The 18399-nt window shown below is 41.8% G+C and overlaps 1 protein-coding gene across 2 annotated transcripts in view; it reads left to right on the plus strand.

The window, feature by feature from the left end:
- The window catches only part of dlc1 (DLC1 Rho GTPase activating protein), a 79886-nt gene that overhangs the window by 1092 nt on the left and 60395 nt on the right, over positions 1-18399 (plus strand). The window contains exons 2-4 of one of the 2 annotated variants that reach the window (XM_069166890.1): positions 937-2881; positions 8234-8368; positions 8635-8748. In XM_069166890.1, the coding sequence (XP_069022991.1) occupies positions 989-2881; positions 8234-8368; positions 8635-8748 (2142 nt within the window). In that variant the 5' untranslated portion in view covers positions 937-988. Of the gene's footprint in view, positions 1-936; positions 2882-3291; positions 3563-8233; positions 8369-8634; positions 8749-18399 lie in introns of those variants that run through there. The other variant, XM_069166891.1, reaches the window with a different exon arrangement.

Genomic DNA, 18399 nt, shown 5'->3' on the forward strand with positions numbered 1-18399 from the left:
CGTACAAACAGCAATAATGAAATTGCATTGGAATCATATAGTATAAAAACAAGTCTTGTTACATACTGTAGTGTACGATACAGGAGGCATATTATGGATTTTCTATCAACTAAACATCTTATTCTGCTGTCATGATGTGTATCAGATGTGCAGCTTGAACAGAGTACTTGCTGTTCATTGAGTCCCTGTGTTCCTCTGCTTCTGTACATTCAGACCCAGAACAGAAGAGCAGGGGAAAGAAGGAGAAAAACAGTTGTGTCATAACATACACCATCTTGGGTGGATTCATGTGATAAGATTGCCAGTATGTATGTTGATAATGTTGGGCTCTGTGCTGTTGAGGAGCACTGACTGTCATTTAGTTCCCTTTAGTTGTGCCTCTCTCATTTTTGTGGGTGTATGGGTAAGGTGCAGAGTGACAGTTAACTAACACCCTGATTTTTTCAGACCACTTTTAGACAGTTACAGGAGTTTTCTGTTTAAAGATCTTGCAAAGTAAACACGGACAGGGGAATCTTCATTTATTTCGATGGTTATCTTGATGTTTTAGATTCCTGGCTTTCTTGGCTTTTTTCCAGGAAGTTTCTTCACACTTAAAGACAAAACAACTGGTATAGGTCAAGGGGGTTTAGTTTAGCTGGAAAGCTCTAATGTGAAATTTGGAACAGCTCTGCCTGAAAAGATATCCGTTTCTCATGTTAAATCAGCATAACAGCAGATCCTGACATCTTATACGGACCCAGCTGGGTTTATACTTTCCACGGATTTGTGAATGCAGTGTAATTACACCCATCTTGAACTGCCACTCACTACTCCCTAGCTGTTTACTTGAGAAGTGAAAGATTATTTACCATATTGTCATCTGCACATTCATTTACTGTAAACTCAGGAGCACTGGCCATTTCTTATCCCCATTTCTCTTCTCAATTGCTGCAGATCTGGTTCTCCACTTTAAACCAGCTCTATGGGATAGCACTGGCTCTCCACCATGCCGGTAGCCATACGGAAAAGAAGTTGGGAGGAGCATGTGACTCACCCGTCAGGATTACAGTACAGCTATGATGATCTGGATCTGGTCTGCTGTCATGGGGTTGACAACGAGGGGCTTTGGATGGGCTCAGGGGCTTCCAAACAAGGTAGACGGACGAGGTGTGCCTCCATGCCAGAGGGCTGCCACCAACTGCCTACAGGCGACCTGGCTCAGACACTTGAGGGGACAGCTTCTCTTGTGAATGATGATACTGAATCAGAACATATGAAGCTAATGGAAAACAATGGAAAAGTTCCACTGGATTTGCAGGAGTCAAGTCGAGGCTCTCACGAGGTAGTGGGTGCTGACAGTCCCCAAAGGGCCTCTGAATCAGAGCGTCTCCCAACCACAAATACTGAGAATTCTGGAGAGATTCTCTGCAAGTCAAACATTGGCATGTATAGTGCAAATATTTCTTGTGCAACTGATAGCAGCAGTCTGAGTGAGAAAACTATCAACGATGAAAGTCACACTGGCACAGAACGTAGCCAAAGCCACAACATCTGTGATGACGATAATGTCTTTAAAAGTCCACATATCTCTCGTGAAGAGCAACAATACATCTCTATCTCGTCACACAATGGACCTCCATTGTGTAAATCTGTTGGTGAACAGCCTGGCAAACATCCAGACCATCAGGAGACAAAGGAGAGCCATACAGAGGGTTACAGCAGACGTCCTGAAATCTCTGAGGGCATACTAAACTGGTCATCGGCTGCCCGACTGGAACCTCAAACTGACCACCCAGATGTTAAGGAAGGGAAGAGTTCCACTTCTGACCGAGCTTGTGCAAGCTTACCTGTTAGTGTGCTGCACGGTCTGGCTGAGAAGATGGAAGGTGGTAATGCGATGCCACTGGCTAACAAAACTGTGGAACCAGTTGTGACTTTAATGGTTGACGGAGAATGTGACAAAGGAATAACCGAAAGCTGGAGTGCAGATTCTGCTGAAAAGAAAGATGAACGGAATGACCCTGACACTCTAAATGAAAATACAAGACGTAACCATCAGCGAAGAGACGCTCAAGGAGGAAAGCAGCGTGACGCAGAAGGATTGGATCAGGGTCACGGTTGTGAAATATCCTACCAGACACTGGAACAGCAGAATGTCGATGCAACAGCAGTGAACAGACCACAGGAAGAGGATAGTGCACAAGCAGAAAGCAAAGAGAAAGCAGCACAAGTCAGGCATGGGCCTGCTGAGTCATTTGGTATTAGTGTCAAAAATCAGTGTTCGTCTTTGACAGTGAACAGCAACGTGTCATCTGAACGACAGACGACTGGATGTACGGGAGGAGATCCCACACAGACAAATACTACTCAGTGTGCAGACGTGTATGTGGAACCTTCTGTAAGTCAGCCCATGGAAACTATTGATCAAAGCTTATTACCTGAAAAGTTGACTGTTGGTGAGGATGTACCTACACCTAATCAGACAGAAACCAGCTGTTCAAAACTGGACACTATCCCAGAGATCAGCCTTGTTGAGGCAGGTGACACCTCTTCACAGGATATAAATGTTACCCAAAATCCAGCTGCTCAGATCTCTTGTTTGGATGATAAAGAGGAGGCTCCTGAACCACTCACGCAAAACCTGCCAACCTGCTCTACAGAGGTCAACGACGGATGCCATGGCAACCAAGCCTCTGGCCGTTGCTTCGGTGAGTCACCTGCTTCTGAGGTGGCAGATGGTCACAGGGAACACCGCGGACCGGGAGCCACAGTTTCTAGGATGCAGGAGTCGGATGAGGCCATACAGAGCGATACACAACTGGCCACTTCGGTTTTAAATGGAACAAATGAGCCCGGAGATCAGAAAGACGACAACGTGGTCAAAGTACGCATGAGAAAGGTAAGACTAAATATGATCTCCATATAGAAGGGATGCAGTTTGACATGCTTAGTGTGTTTGTTTCTGTGTTGTAATTGTAGTTCTGGCACTTCAGCACCCCAGATGAACTTCTTTTTGAAAATAAACAGGCTCATAATGGCCTACAAATCATTTTTGTCCCACACTCTGGCAAGTGTATTGGAAAACAATGACTTCACTCTCACATGCTTACAGATCTGTGAGTGTGGGGGGATCTGTGAAATGTTTTACTCTTTCTCAACCGCTCATTGCAGAACAAGGTCCTATAAGGGCATGGAGACCATGGACACAGAGGGGAGGCTCAAGAAATCTGTAGGGAAAATTACTGAAACTGATTTCTCTAGCAAACACTTTGTTGTGCTATTGACACACTCCTAACCGGTGTGCTTGTTTAGTACAGACAGTAGTGTGGCAAAAAATTTAATAGTCAGTTCATAGATTTGGGTTCATTGGAGCAAAGCAGCGGTCAGAGAATTGACACAGTATTGCCTATTAGTAATTGCAGTATTATCCCTTTTAGAAGGGCGACAATATATCCACTATTTACTCCACAGGACCCATTAAGCAGGCATGTTGTTTGGACAAGTACCATATTGTGAGTGCTTAAATTCTTGTGCTACATTCAAGTTGAAGTCGATCCCAGTCTTGTAAACTGGGACAACGGTGAGTTTTATATGAACATCCTGAGCTTGAGTTGTATTCAAAGTTGTAAATTTGTCCAGTGTTATTGTACGAGTTATAGACATTATTTTAAAACTACTTTAACAGTGCAATAATTATATACAAGTTTCCTTTTAAAGACGTGTTATATTGTTACTACTCCTCCATGTGTGGATGCTATCAGAAGGAGTTAAAGTAGTTCACAAAAGGGTTGCTAAAATTAGTTGTTTGCTAAAATGTGCAGACCAATGGTGATTTCACAGGGAGGCTGTAAACAGTAAACACTGAAATTTGTATTCATACATTAAAATAACTGTTAGCTAAAATAAATCAGCTTTAGTTCTGTTAATCATTTATCACTGTGAATATTTCCACTGTAAATTTTTACAAAAAAACAACAACATTATCAGTTTAAGTGTTCCTGTGATATGATGTCATGAACAGTGTCGTGGGCTGTGTAGTGTAATATAGACTCTCACAGCCCCTTTATGACAGTAGAAAAAACAGACGTATGGTAAAATAGCATTGGATGTAAAGCCTAAGCACTCAGCTGTGATGCTGAGTGTTTGATGTGTCATACATTCTGGTTTTATCTTTGTCCCTGAAAAGCCTATCAGATCTGTATTCCTAAAGATTTTCAGCTGTTATCATTGCATTATTTCTATACGAATTGCGTAGTGGCTTTGGAGCGACTCTTTGTCGTGACTAATGTTGACATCACTCCATCAGCTGCCAAAAATAAGAGGTCACAGTCTAGCATTGGGACATGGAAAACCAGTGCAGCATCTATCCCCGGCTCCAGTTTCAATCTTAGCATGACTCTGAATATCCAAAAAAGCTGGGTCTTGGAAGTAAAAAAGTTGTGGATTTCAGCCATAAAAGTAGAAGGCGCCAAGGCAATCCATCCACCATATGGCAAAGGCTGGCCTCTTTGACAGCACCAAAGGGTTTTCATCATGGGGTGTATTGACATACTTTATGTTGCCAATTCACTGCAGAAAATGTACCGTGGAGAAGGTCATGATGACAAAAATGAAATTATGCCGTTAAAATTAACATTGCTATCCCCTAGAGTGGTTACATGTAGTAACCACTGTCAAGATGTTGTATAAATAAAAGGCCCAAACCCTTGAATATCATAGAATAGAATAGAAGAGAATTACAGCACTGATGTTATTATCCCTTAGTGGACAATGGCAGCAGCAACCTGGAATGATCTCTGTCAAGATATTGTACTAACTAATGATTATGTCCCCGGTGGGCCATGTTGTTGTTGCTGCAGATTGAGTTTGTAAAATGAACCCATCTGGTTTGCATAATGGCTCGAGATTAACCTGATATTGGGCTTTGTTGCTGTGTTTATTTGTTTTAGCAACAAGGCTTTATCCTGACCTCAGGGCCAAACTGGCTCAACAATCGTTTATCTGGCAGCAGACAACTTGGCAACATCACCCCGCAGTGCTCCCTCTTTCTCTTTCTGCCTCTCTGTCTGTATTTGGTAATTAAATGTGCATCTTTTGGTTGCTGTTTATGAACAAAATAACTTCATTAAACAGAGTGTGTGCACAGTATTTTGATATTATAACACACAATGTTTATGGCAGCAGAGAAAGAAACTCTGTTCAATGGACAGGCCTGAGAAATAGGATGCAGACTGGGTGAAAGAGGGGGTTTGAAAAGAGAGCAAAGAAAGGGGTAGGAGGGATGTAAGAGTTCAAACAGTGTGGGAACCACATCCCATCTCAAAAAACAGGAAGTTGAGAGGAATGTAACAGAAACCTCAAAAATGGGAATGACAGAAATGAAACCATCTGAGAACACACAAACCACCAAAATGCCCTGAAAAGTGTTGCCTCTCCGAGGCGACTGAAGTTGCACTGCACTTGTTTTTACTCTGCCATTTTGCGGTTGTTATTGCCATCCCGAGCCAGATGCTTTTGTTCATTCAGTGAGGCCTCGTGAAGATGTCATTGTCTTACCACGGTACAATGTTTCATTGTGATACTCTGCCAAGGAGACAGAACACAGCGATGTGCGCTGCTGCTAGCTGGGAATGCCAGAGTGCATCAGTGTGAGATGCATTTCCATTACACGCATGGCCGTCAATGCGCTCTCTGCAAACCCAACAGGAAGTGATTTTGACAAGCTAATTGGGTACTAACTGGAAAATAGATGTAAGCACAAGTCATAAGACGTTATTAAGGCTGGAGCTGGAAGCCAGGCGGAGGGCTGAGGCTGATTGTGCTGAATCTATCCAGCATCTATACGCCTGTACAACCTCACTCATGTAAGCGTTACTCACATTTCATGTCATGTGAATGCTGTCATCCCTTACACGCTCATTGTAAACTTGATTTAACAAGTTTCAGCTATACGAACCTCTTCATGAGACATGTTTATGATGTGTAGAAAGTATTTACTTTATCCTACATTACCCAATGGGATCTCTCTGTTCGGTATTACACCTAAGACCAGACACAACACATGAAAACCTGCCTCACATCCACCTGTTGACACGCCTTTGTACCCTCGCTCAAACACACAATCACAGTCCCTGTGTGTCTCATGAGCTCACCCCTCATTAAGTCTTTAACAAGGTCTGTTTGTGGGGATTGTAACAAGGTATGTTTGGGACTAATGGGCCAGCCGGGAAATTTCTTGGGGTTCTTGTCAGATGAGAACCAACCTCAGACAGGGAACCACACCCGGTGCCAAGATAAAAGACAGGCAGGAGGAAATGAAAACATACTGAGTTAAGAACTGCAGAAAGGGATTTTACAAGTTTTGGAACTTCTAAGAAGAAACAGGAGTGAGAGATGGCAGAGGACAGACGGGGCCGGATTGTTCAACACTCAGCTTGTTTTACTGGAGTCGAACCACCTGGGGTCAGTGTGAGGCTTGTTATCACAGTGTCAGCATTTGTCAATGAACACTGCAGATTGGAGGACCTCACAGAAAATATTAAGTCGGAAATTAATGGTGGAGATGATACCAAAGAGATGCACACAGTGTGTAAAACAAGACTATTTCAAGTGCAGAAAGTAAAAGAAGAGACAGGAGGAACCGAGGGTGAAAGAGTCTGCAGCGGTTATAAAGGAAGATGAAAGAGAACTGAGCAAAATCAAAATGAGCAAAGTTTACAGAGTTTCTCAGTTCTTTTAGTATGAGATAGTTTAGATGAACTGAGTCAGTTTGGCTTTAACTGTTTGTCACAAATTAGTATTCATTATAAGTTTTCTGCAATTTTTCCTTTAAATCATATTTTCATTTATATTGAAGTATATTATGGATCAAGATCACTTGGTTGACCTTTATGTAGGTGAAAATAAAGCTCTCATTCCTCTGCCAAGAATGTTTGAGTTACAAGCTGCATTCTCCTTTATTTTTTAAAAACTGATTAAATGATAGAGAAAATCCGAAGAAATGGGAAGTTGTTTTTTAAGTATGTTTCGGTCATTTCTGTCAAATAAGCATCCCCACACCGACTCATCAGCTTATCTAATACACTGCACATTTTTCCGTGAAAATAAATATATAAATATGGAATGATGTTTTTTGGCATCTAGCTGCACTGCTCTGCTCCCTTTCTCATCCTCTGATAATCGAGAGGTGGTAAGGGAGATAACGTTTCTCTAGAGGCAGAAGTGTACACAGATGGACCCCCGGTGGTACTCAAGCACCTGTCCTTTTGGATTCTGATCAGATTAGTGTCCGTTTTGTAATTTCTTTCACTGGTGACAGAGAGGTAACAACGTGAAGAAAAATCCCAATGCAACCAGTTATCCTTAGACAATTGGCCTCCAGTAACTGAACTGCTTAGTTAGGTAACTGGCTTAACCAGCGTTAACTGTTAGCCTGTGCGTGAGGCATTTAGGCAACATCTGTAAATTGTACCATTTACCTGTAGTCTGCATGTAGGGAACATCTTTTAATTCCCTATACAGAAGTTAAGCTGGGTTACACTCTGTAAACTACATGAGTCTACAATCGGTCACAAACTGTGCCACTTACAACTGCAAGTAAAATCTCAACCTGTGGGAAGCACTGTATGGCCTAAATGTATGATTGAGTCTTACCCCGTGACACAACCTTGGTGAAGATGAAAGGAAGCCATGCAACATGGTATGTCATCAGCTACTGTGGAGAAGAACTGCTCTCTTAGTCCTGCTTGCCACAGAGTAGGACATGTCGCTAGACTGTAGTGAGGTCACCAGAACCGTCCAGAGCAAGGCACTGAGGAGGATGCTGGCGGAAAGCGGGAGGATGATCCTGCTCTTGAACGACCTCTTATCCTAATTCCTGCTGCTAAACATGGACCTTGGTTGATTATTTAATTTATTTAGAGAACAGCTTTTTTTAGTTTTTAGTTTTTTTTTTTATGATTTGTTGATTCCTAATAGTCATTTCACCACTAAAGTGTGCACATTTTAGCAAGCATTTTTTTTTCTTTGGTACCTGTTCTTGTGATAAATGTGGATATAGTGAATGCTATCTAAATTGATAATTTTGTAGAAATCTTTTGTGTATTGAAGGTCTGCATGAGTGTGTGAGCACCCCCACAATAACGAGATCATACTTATTTTTAGGGCCACAAATATAATGCTGCAAGAGTTGGTCTTTATTTTCTTAGGAGCTTTTTGAAATGACTATATTTTCCCTTTACTGATTATTTAGCGTGATCATGCTCGTCTGGACTCAATGGTGCTGCTGCTGATGAAGCTGGACCAGTTGGACCAGGAAATTGAGAATGCCCTCAGTGCCACCTCCTCAAAGGACAGCACCCCCACCCTCCACCGACGACATCTGCTGGTACACGCATAACTTTGACACCTTGCTGGATTTGACTGTACTTTCTGCTGTATTTAAAATGTGTCTTTACTTCAAGTGCACATCAACTTTTAATTGAAACACAACAACACATGGACCACAGTTTACAGTATGAATGGACACTGAGCATCATTCAACTGATAATTAAATGTGCACTGTGCTTTGCATCTATCAAGCTATTTTCCTCGTCATATGGAGGAATACATTGTTTTCTTCAATACCTATATTGTCATGTTTGTTTTCTACAGGATTTTGATTTAGCATCCATGCCAGCAGCATCCCAAGTCCCCTCACATCCACAACCTCCTGCAGCCTTTTCCACAGGATCTGTACCAGCCCTCGGAGCAAAACCTAAGAGTGGGGTAAGTGTGTACAGTGTACATCAAAAGAGGGCTCTCGGCTGACAGTCATTGATCACATGTTGTGACAAATTTCCTTTAAGATCCGAGTGTTTTTTTCATTCTATACATTGCACTGGAGTGACTGCAAAATAAACAAGATGTTTAGAGAAACAAACATCATAGCTGTGGTCCAACATCACTTTAGAAAGGTTAGTCAGAGATCTCGCCATAAGCAAACAGGACAACTATGAGCATACTGTATATGTCCTACGTTGCTACCGCAATGCTTGCATGAGTCTATTATTATAATGCTAGTAAACAATTGGTAACATATTGAGTCCTACTGTGCTTGACTATTTGCCAAATCTGGCACTAGTGTTACCTTTTGAGAAACTTGGTGGCACTTGTGTCACTAGTCTGAAATTTTAGGCATGAGGCCTGCATAACCAACAAGACACAAGCTGACACAATAACACTGATTGTATTAGTAGAATCGAAGCCACTGGCCCTTGGATGAGTGCTCAATGGGCTCGAAACTCACTCTTAACCTTTCTGGATGTGGGAACCGACATACTGGCAGAGAGTGTTCACACGGACTGGTGGGGTGGTGAGCGGTGAGGTTATACAAGATGAGTCTACTTCTACCGATCCTAGCCTCTATTTCTAGCCTCTCCAGACATGTTTTATGATATTTAAAAGTCATCCAAAAATCTGCTTTGAATACCTTTCTTTGTCTGCTCCTGGTTTTCCAAACAGCAAGCAGATGAATTTGTGGGAAGAAGCTGAAGGTGAAACTGAAACTCACATTTATTTAACTGTAAAATTAAACTAGCTACTTCATGAGAAATATATAATTTTATATTATGTGTTAACAACATAATCAGCTGTGGCTGTTATCATTTTTAAGTATTTAAAAAAAAGTTTTTACCTTCTACTGTTTTTTGTGGAAAGTAACTAAAAGCATCAACATTAAGGGCACACACACTCACACACGCACTCATCGAGTGAATCTCTCGATTGTAGGAATGTCCCTCATCTCCTAGGGCTTAGCCAAGCAGCCGTTAAAACTCTATAATTAGCTGGTTCCAAAGCTCTAGACCCCTTCACCCCAACAAAGGGGTCAGAAGGGGGGTCTTGGAGGTGAAAAGCCAGGGTCGGAGGGGGGAGAGGGAGGGGGGGCAAGGAGGGGACACGCTTCAAGTGAGACGTGTGTCTTTAAACCCCTTGCTTGCTCACTTAATGATTTTGTCAGCCTTGCCTTGTCCATTGCCTGCACTCGAATGGAAATGCAAAAAAAACTGATGTTAACTGCTCCAAGACACTTTATCTCGTGATGTAGTGATGCATAAAAGGATAACCCTACACGTCAAACAAACTGTCTCCGTTGCAAAACAGTCCCCTTATCACTACAGCTTTTACAGATGTCAGAACTCCTTCATAAAATGCATGTTTCACATTCCTGATTTATCTGTTTCAGTTTTGTATTGACGTTCCAGTGTCTTACTGCACGGCACAACTTTTCTGCTGTCACACGACAGAGGAATAGATCATTTAAGAGGCACAGATCAACTTACTCTGTGTTGTGTCATATATTAAGTCTGTGGCCAACTGTTTCCACAACCTCCATTCCTGCAGTAACCCAAGGTAACTCACTAAGCCTTGGTAAACAGTGCTTTCACTGCGCCTAATAGAAGGCTTTTTACAGTGGAGGCCCCGTGGGGTGATTGATTAAGGCCGAAGAGATGATGACTTCACGAAGGGGATTCTCAGTAGTTAATAGTTGCAGGGGGCAGTTGAGTCCTTTCAGACCTAAAATGTTGTGACGCCCCCTTAATCTTTTTAGCTAGACAATACAAATCCTTTAAATGATGTAAACACAAGGCAGGTGTGAGAAGAGAGGAACCAGGGTTGAGGTGAAAGCTTCAATTCAACTAGACTTGACTGTTGGAGTTTTTGCAAGATGATGAGTTAATATTAAAGATACAATATATTATTATATACTGAAAGGAACAGAATATAATGATTATTTATTATGGTTTTAAATAACACCATACATAATGGGCACTCTTTAGTTGTATGTAATCCTATGATATAATAGGAAATAACCTCATCGTCTCTCCTGGTATTAAACCATTATTCTGCATCCATGACAGCTTATATAGATTATGCTCTGCATTGGGTGACTGAATTACCAGAACTGCTTATAGTACAACAAATACACCACCACAAAAGGCATTGAAATTATGATCACGTTTAATTATCACCCCTCTGACACGGGCTAAACATTACAAGCTCCACAATAATGGGGTTTATCAAAGGGCTTTAGGATTACATTAAATTAGAAGATGCCCTCATTATTTTATTCACCCCATACTCAGTAAATAGACAGATCCAAACAATTAAGTCATACACTTTAAGTAAACGTTGCACTGTCAATGTTCACAATTGTTTAAACAGGCCTAAATGTGTTGCCTCTAATGTATCTCAACATCAGTCCTGTCAAAAAGGCATTTCCATGTTTACACAGGCTACAGCAAACAACATATATCTTATTAGCAAACAATGGTGTAGCATATACACAGAAATTGCAACCATACACAATAAGAAGTCAAGAAGACCAATTGCAACATGACCTTGACACTGCACTGCATATAAAGTACTCCGGTAAATAGGATCATGCGGAAGACCAGTGTGAGGGTCAAATTTTGAAATCTTAAATATGACGAAGTAAAATATGCGCACAGTCACATTATTGCACTGTGAATTTATCCACTTCATTATGTCCTACTATAAGAACTAGAGCTCTATGAAATCTGGATCACCACCAGATGTGGATCTCCAAATCATGCCGATCTAGAAAGTTAGGGGAAAGAAATGTGACTGTCTCGTCTGTCTTGTTAAACGCCTGCAGAAGACTGGCACCGTGCCCGCGCGCGCGCACGCGTTTCGACAGCGGTTCTACTTCTAGAATTCCCTGTGAATCACGAAGTGTTTATCATTTCGCATTTGCATTCCTTCCATCTTCATCTGGACACGCAGAGCAACACTTCGCTGCGATTGCACCAAGCACGCCCTCGTGCTTCTGTCTTTTATGTACCCGTGATGAATGCGAAGTGGTGCCACGTGGTCGTTCGGTATGTTTGCGACGGGTGGACGTTCACTCGGCCTTCACAGTGTCGTGCGCTCACTGTCGTGGATAAGCCATTGGGTTCTTGCGAGTACATTCCTGGCTCCTTGCTGGCTTAGCTGGTGGCTATTGTTAGCCTTCAGCAGGTGGCTGTTAATGTTGCATCAAATGTGGAGATAACATCGAGACCAGAGGATGTTGTGCCACAGCAGGTGTTTTTTTTGTTGTTTTTGTTTTTTTTCTTGTGCTGGAGCTGCTATTCTTTACTCGGAGTGTTTTTGTTGGCAGGTTTCTATTACCAGCTTAGTGTGGCAGGTGTCTTGCACTGTCGTTTGGCCTGAATTGTTGTGTTGCAACAGGTGGGTTTTATTTGCTTTATAGACTGATGTGGGTCAGTTGATGTAGCTGTATGCGTATGTATCGATGGCTGCAGCTCATGATTATTTTCATTATTGTTTAATGTACTTATCGTTTTTAACCCGATTCATTTTTTTTTTCCATTATTTGGTTTGAAAAAAAAATCAGAAAATAGACCCAAAAAATGTCAGGCAGTATTTCAAAGGTCAAGCTGACATCTTCGCATCTCGTTTTCGCCAACTGTCTAAAATCCAAAGGCATTTTCGTTTACAGTCCCGTTATACAAAGACAGTAGAAAGTTTAAAATATTAATGCTGCACAATCTCAAACCATCGAGCGGTGGCAACTTTTGCAGCGAAACAATTACTGAAGCAAATCAACAGTTGTTAGTTGTCTCTTGTTTACTTTCCCACACAGAAGGGTTTGCTTCTCTACCTTGAATATATTCTTTATGGAGTTTGTTCTAGCTTCAGTGATTTTAATCATCAAAGGTGCCGTATGTCTGACTTTGGTCCCTTTCTTTTTTTTTTTGTAACTGATGATAATAAAGTTATATTGTAATGACCTAGCGGTGGATCGATGGAAAATTTTTTTTTTTAAAAAGGCAAGTAGTTAAGCCTCTAGTTTACATTATCGCTTGCCTTTTTGAGTTTTTAGCAACATCTGAGTATTACAAGACGGGACGAGCCGAGGCTCGCTGGTTAGCGTGCTAACTCCCGCGGACAAAAATTCTTGGGGCGTAACTGACATAACTTCAAAACTGCTCCTTTACATTGTGTTGATAATTTTAGTTCATTTTTAAATGCTTTTACCTAAAAAAATATGTATATATATTTAGCCTTTGAAGCACTGGCATATTTATTAGTCTAGCCATCATTAATTTGTGCACACCGTGAGTGTAATCTGTCGTTACCAAATGAAGCCGTGCACAGTTTGTGAGCCATTTGTTATGCGACTCTATTTTTAGAGCCCCGTAGCAGCGGAGGATGTGCCAAGCCACAGAGGCGGGTGGAGACAGCTGACCACCTTCCTCTGAATGTTACAGTCGGAAACAACATATCAGTCACCTTCTGTGCTGGCTGTTCCCGGCAGCAAGACATATGATCAGAAGCCCCTGAAGACATCAAGAAGCTCCTGAACAAAGCCCGTGGCGGTCTGTTAAATTTAGCACAGGGGGGGTGTTTTGTATGACGTGCATATGGTGACAGCGAAGGTGCTGCCCCGTACCAGCCTTCATCCTCTCCGTCTTTGGTAAACATTCCTTAAAAGGGCACCCTTTAACCCCATTGTTTGGATCTGTATTCTGTCACCGCAGCAACAGACTCCAAATACAGCTTCTGTCACCTCCTCTGGTGGTTTCGCTGCCAGTGAATCCTGGAAGTACCAAACTTCCAATCCGGTCCAGGGATGTTTTCAGGGGGGGGAGGGGGGAGATGATTGATTGAGAGATATTTTTATTTCAGAATGACGGGAAGACTTTATTCCCTGTCAGTAGATTATGTATGAATATAGTTCTTTATCTGTCTGCGGTCCATTTGGACAATAGACGTGCCTGTGGTTTGCGTGCTAAGGTCACTAGCAGATCTCTGCTCTGTCCTTCCTCCGTGTTCCGGTTTGGCAGCCTCACAGTCCCCAAACATCCTTCATCGAAACTACACCTTCTCGATGTCTCAGTCAGATAAAAGATGTACTTTTCTGCTACTTTCACTGCCTTTTATTTATTTTTTACATTTGCTCCCACTCTGTCGCACTCCTATCCCTGTTCAATAGTCAACACAACGTGCCACAAGCACAGATATGTTTGCCTAAATTCCACCCACATAGTTGATTTAAAGACTGTAGTAGGCCATAATGAGTCAGCGAGCTATGAAAGCAACCACCATTCAGTCTGACACGGGCTGCCAGTGGTGGTCATGGCCAAGCTAGCCGCTTTGTGTAGTGTCATTGTCCCCAAGGTCACTCCTCTGCTGAGCACAGCTGTAACAAGGGGAGAAGCACAGACCCACTGGGGTTTACAAAAAGAGGGTAAGAAAAAAGAAAAGGCTTATGGTTGGAGCAGGATGTAGAAAATAAACTCAACCCCCACAAGGAAATCTTGTTTTTCCTGTCGATTCAAGGCTATGGCCGCTGCATAAAGCACTCCAGCGGACGAGAGAAGGATACACTGGATTAACATAGAACACAGAAATTAAAATCGAACAGAATGCAGAGCCAAACTCTTCCATCATTATATTTATTGACAGCGCCCACATGTATCAGCCTGATGCGGTGTGCATACCGAACATTTGGTCGAAATGTATTTGAGCTATTATGCGCTTAATCATTTCACAGAGTTTTTTTTTTAAAAATTTTAACATCTTTGTGTACGTGAAATATCACATAAATCTGTGTTCACACCCTGTGCTCAATGGCAACTCTCTTTGTTTTTATTACAACATACTGTGGCACGGCGCCTAAATGACATCAACTTAATCACCAGTGATTTATCGTCTCCATATGGATTTTGTTTCTTTTTTTCATTTTTTTTTTTTACTTAAATGAATCATACTTCTACATCCAACATTAAATCATCACTCCGCTATGTTTTGCTGATGAGTACTAGCTGCTTGTATTAAAGGCATCCACTGAGTCAATGAAGCAGAACGTTAATCCATTACGTAAAGGAGACAGTAAAAAAGCACAGGGAATAGTTGCTCGATGATGGTACTTGTTGACAGTAAATCTTCAGGATGACTGGAAAATGCAAGCATCTGGAAACACCCCTGCAGCCTGCTGATAATGAAGCGCCATAAATCAGAGAAGGAACAAACAAACTGAATGCACTCTTAGAAACGCATAGAACACGCGCACATATGTACGCAGGAATGCACTGTAACACCAGGTGCAGCCACATTTATTCAGGCGTGTGGTTTAAGGTTTTAATTGGGACATTCGGCTCAAGCATGTGTTCACATTTTTGTTTTGAACGTGCGTCCTCATTCATGTTTGCCTTGAAGTTACATCAACTCAGTCAAAATACACTTGAGTGTCTTGCTCAATTAATCATCTCCGCCCTCAGGTTTCATGTCTGGATGAAGGAATTTGTTCATCTCATTAAGTGTGTTTATTTTGTATTTATAGCCAAATATCTTGTGGCGCAAAATGTACCTGCGCAGAGTTTATATTTAGGTCACGCAGCGAGGCTCCACTGACCTGGTTTGGCTGAAGGAAATGTCCTGTATAGTGCATAGTTAAGTAGGGTATGCATTCTTCATAGATGTTACAAAACTGTGACCCAGGAAGGTGTCGCCCACTCGTCCTGCTGCTAAGTCAGTAAGCAATGTTTCTGCCACAGTCCTGCTACGGGGCCACCACAGTCTTCTGCAGACGACTGTCTAATCCTTCTTGTTAACCCACTCTCTGCTTTCGCCCAAATGTCAGCAGCTAATCCACAGCCTCGCATTGTTGTTGCAGTTGGGATCTGAAGCTTATCCCTATTAACTTTGCTCCATAAGCCACAAATTCAACGCAGCGAACAGGAACAGGTGACACATTTTGTCTCTTAATGAGTGTAGCGAGGGGGAACGATGTGAATAAAACTGTTTCGTGGTTTAAGCAAGGATTGACGTGCTATTCATCCTTCATTTTTCAAACCATTTATGGAGCTACTCAGTAACACATTCACTAAACAAACAACCCATTTTTGTCGGATTCATGGGTTGATTAATTACCTATTTAAGAGTTTGATATATTTCTGTGGGCTACTGAGCTCCTTTTTCTGGCTAAAACTGTTTTATTTAGAGAACCACAAGAAGGGAAACAAATTGCATCAGTATATTCTCTTCATTTTCATACATCGGCCTTTAGTGTGGTTATTTCTTCTCTCAACACACTTACATTAAGCTGCCTACCTTTGCTCCACGTTATCCTTTTTTCTTTTTTTCTCTTAACCCAAATGACTTCAAAATAGCGGATGTCTCATTTTGTATTTGGCGTCACTGGCACTGACGCTGATGAGATTTAGTCCAGTGGATAGTGAGTAAAAGTTATGCGTTTTAAAAGGAAAACTTAGTGTGGATGTTGCCTAGGTATCAAAATGTAGTACTGATTGACAAGGCATTTTTAATACTTTATGTTGTCAAGGCAATGTGGTTGCTGCCATAAAAGTATCCAAGTTCGGTGTGCAGTCCTATTTATATCTGTACATGGAAAAAGGTGACCTACGTGTAAGAATGACCTGAGAAGTGGAGTGTGGTAATGACCAGTTTGTCTGCCATTACTGACAAGTCAAGAATTATAGTCTTGCCCAGTGTTGGATTCTAAGAGCCAGTTCACAGTTTATGCTCCAGGGGTCGTGCACTACATCCCCCCAGAACATGCCCAAAACCAGAAGCCCGTCCCTCTGCCTTACTCGTGTAAACAATGACAAATCTGTGTGTGCATCTCAGACTCTCTCTGTTGACATCACCCGATAGAGAACATGACTCGGGACTCAAGGTTGAATTAGGGAACAAGGTCTCAGTTGTCAGTCACATTGTGTGTACACAGAGTGTATGGTAAAATCATGAACTTCCGAACACAACTAAAGATTGAGTGTGCACTTTTCCCTGCTATAGATTTGACCTGTGCTTTTAGTGTAATACATGTCAATAAAGGTAAGAGACATTTTCAAGCATCACCAAATTTCGTTAACAGATGTTTTCTTTTCGAAAAGCTGTTAAATGCAACATCTGGAGCCAAATATACGTTTTCTGCAGGAAATGTTCCAACGCATCATTACACCAAGTCACCATATCACTTCCTGTTGACACACTCCAAGTGTGACATATGGAGACTATTAAAATGTAGAAGGGGGATGCAGGGGAAAAATGAGAAAGTATGATGGGTGTGGGGTTTGACTTTTCCTCAAGAAGAAGGCTAAAATGAAATTGTTTCCCACGTTTCCCAGCACACGTGCACTCCTGGGTCGACAGAGCATGGAAAATAAATTCCTTTGTAAATGCAGGGCAGAAAGAGCACATTCATGCCAGTCAAAAAAACAGAAATGAGCTCCAGATAACATCTCCAAGGGTCCTGGACGGGCGTGCACGTACACTCACACACGTCTCTCCTCACACACATCTTGTGCTGGAGACGCTAGCTTACCTGACCATAAGCCATCTGCACCAATTTTGCCTTTTGCTTTAAGTGGTGGAGAAAAAGTTTTGGGTTAGTCTGAGCCCCCTAATCCTTGGCCTGCACAGACCATGGGTGGTCACACACACACACACACACACACACACACACACACACACACACACACACACACACACACGTACTACAGCTGCAGTGCTGGACAGGGGGGTGGTGATGAGAGGCTGGTGGTGGGGTTGAAACAGGCTTGGTAGACTCCTTGGGTTTGTTGTGCAAGAGCCACATGCCAATGGCTTGCTTAACATCTCTGACTTACTCGTTCACACGGAAAAGCATGTACATATTGCCACACACAGTGCAGGGGCCATTTCTGGAAAACAAAATAATATATGTTACTAGTGCTGGGGATTGATCGTAAATTATTTCTTAAAATACAAACCACCATGTTCCCATGGCACCAGGTTTAAAAAAAAAAACTGCCAAGAACCAAAAGCTCTCATTTTTATCTGGTCAGATTTGAACTTTTCTTTTCTCTGAATACAACTTTTTTTTATTCAATAATAAAACTAACATGTCTGATAGGGTTTAGATAGTTTATTGTTTATAACTTGGAAAACTGGATATGGGGGTGGGGGGGTTGTGAAAATAATGCGGAATTGATACTATTCTTTTCAGACAAAGCTTGGTTTGGTAAAAAAATATTTGTCAAAGTAAGGTATAAAAGCTTATTTCAATTCTGATATAATATTGGCACAGATAGAGTAAAAACTTCAAGAAATGTACTTGTTAATTTTCACTTGTCAACACTTATGATACCATCAGAAATGCAACACTTGAGCTGAATTATCAGTTTGCTTTGTCAAAGTTCTGCAATCAAAGTAGTTGAAATACCTAGAAAACACTCCGTTTTTCTTCCAAGATCTTTGTTGGCAAAACTACTTTACTTAACTGCTAGCTACAGTAATGACAATAATAACCCTACTGTGGATAATCATGCAGACACACATGCTGGCACACACAAGCACATACCACCCCCCCCCCCCCCTCCCCATGCCCCAACACAAGCCACTTCCAGT

Source organism: Embiotoca jacksoni, unplaced genomic scaffold (assembly GCF_022577435.1).
Source record: "Embiotoca jacksoni isolate LCO1_2020_lvr unplaced genomic scaffold, fEmbJac1.0.p SCAF_4, whole genome shotgun sequence".
In the NCBI taxonomy this organism is placed as follows: Eukaryota; Metazoa; Chordata; class Actinopteri; family Embiotocidae; genus Embiotoca; species Embiotoca jacksoni.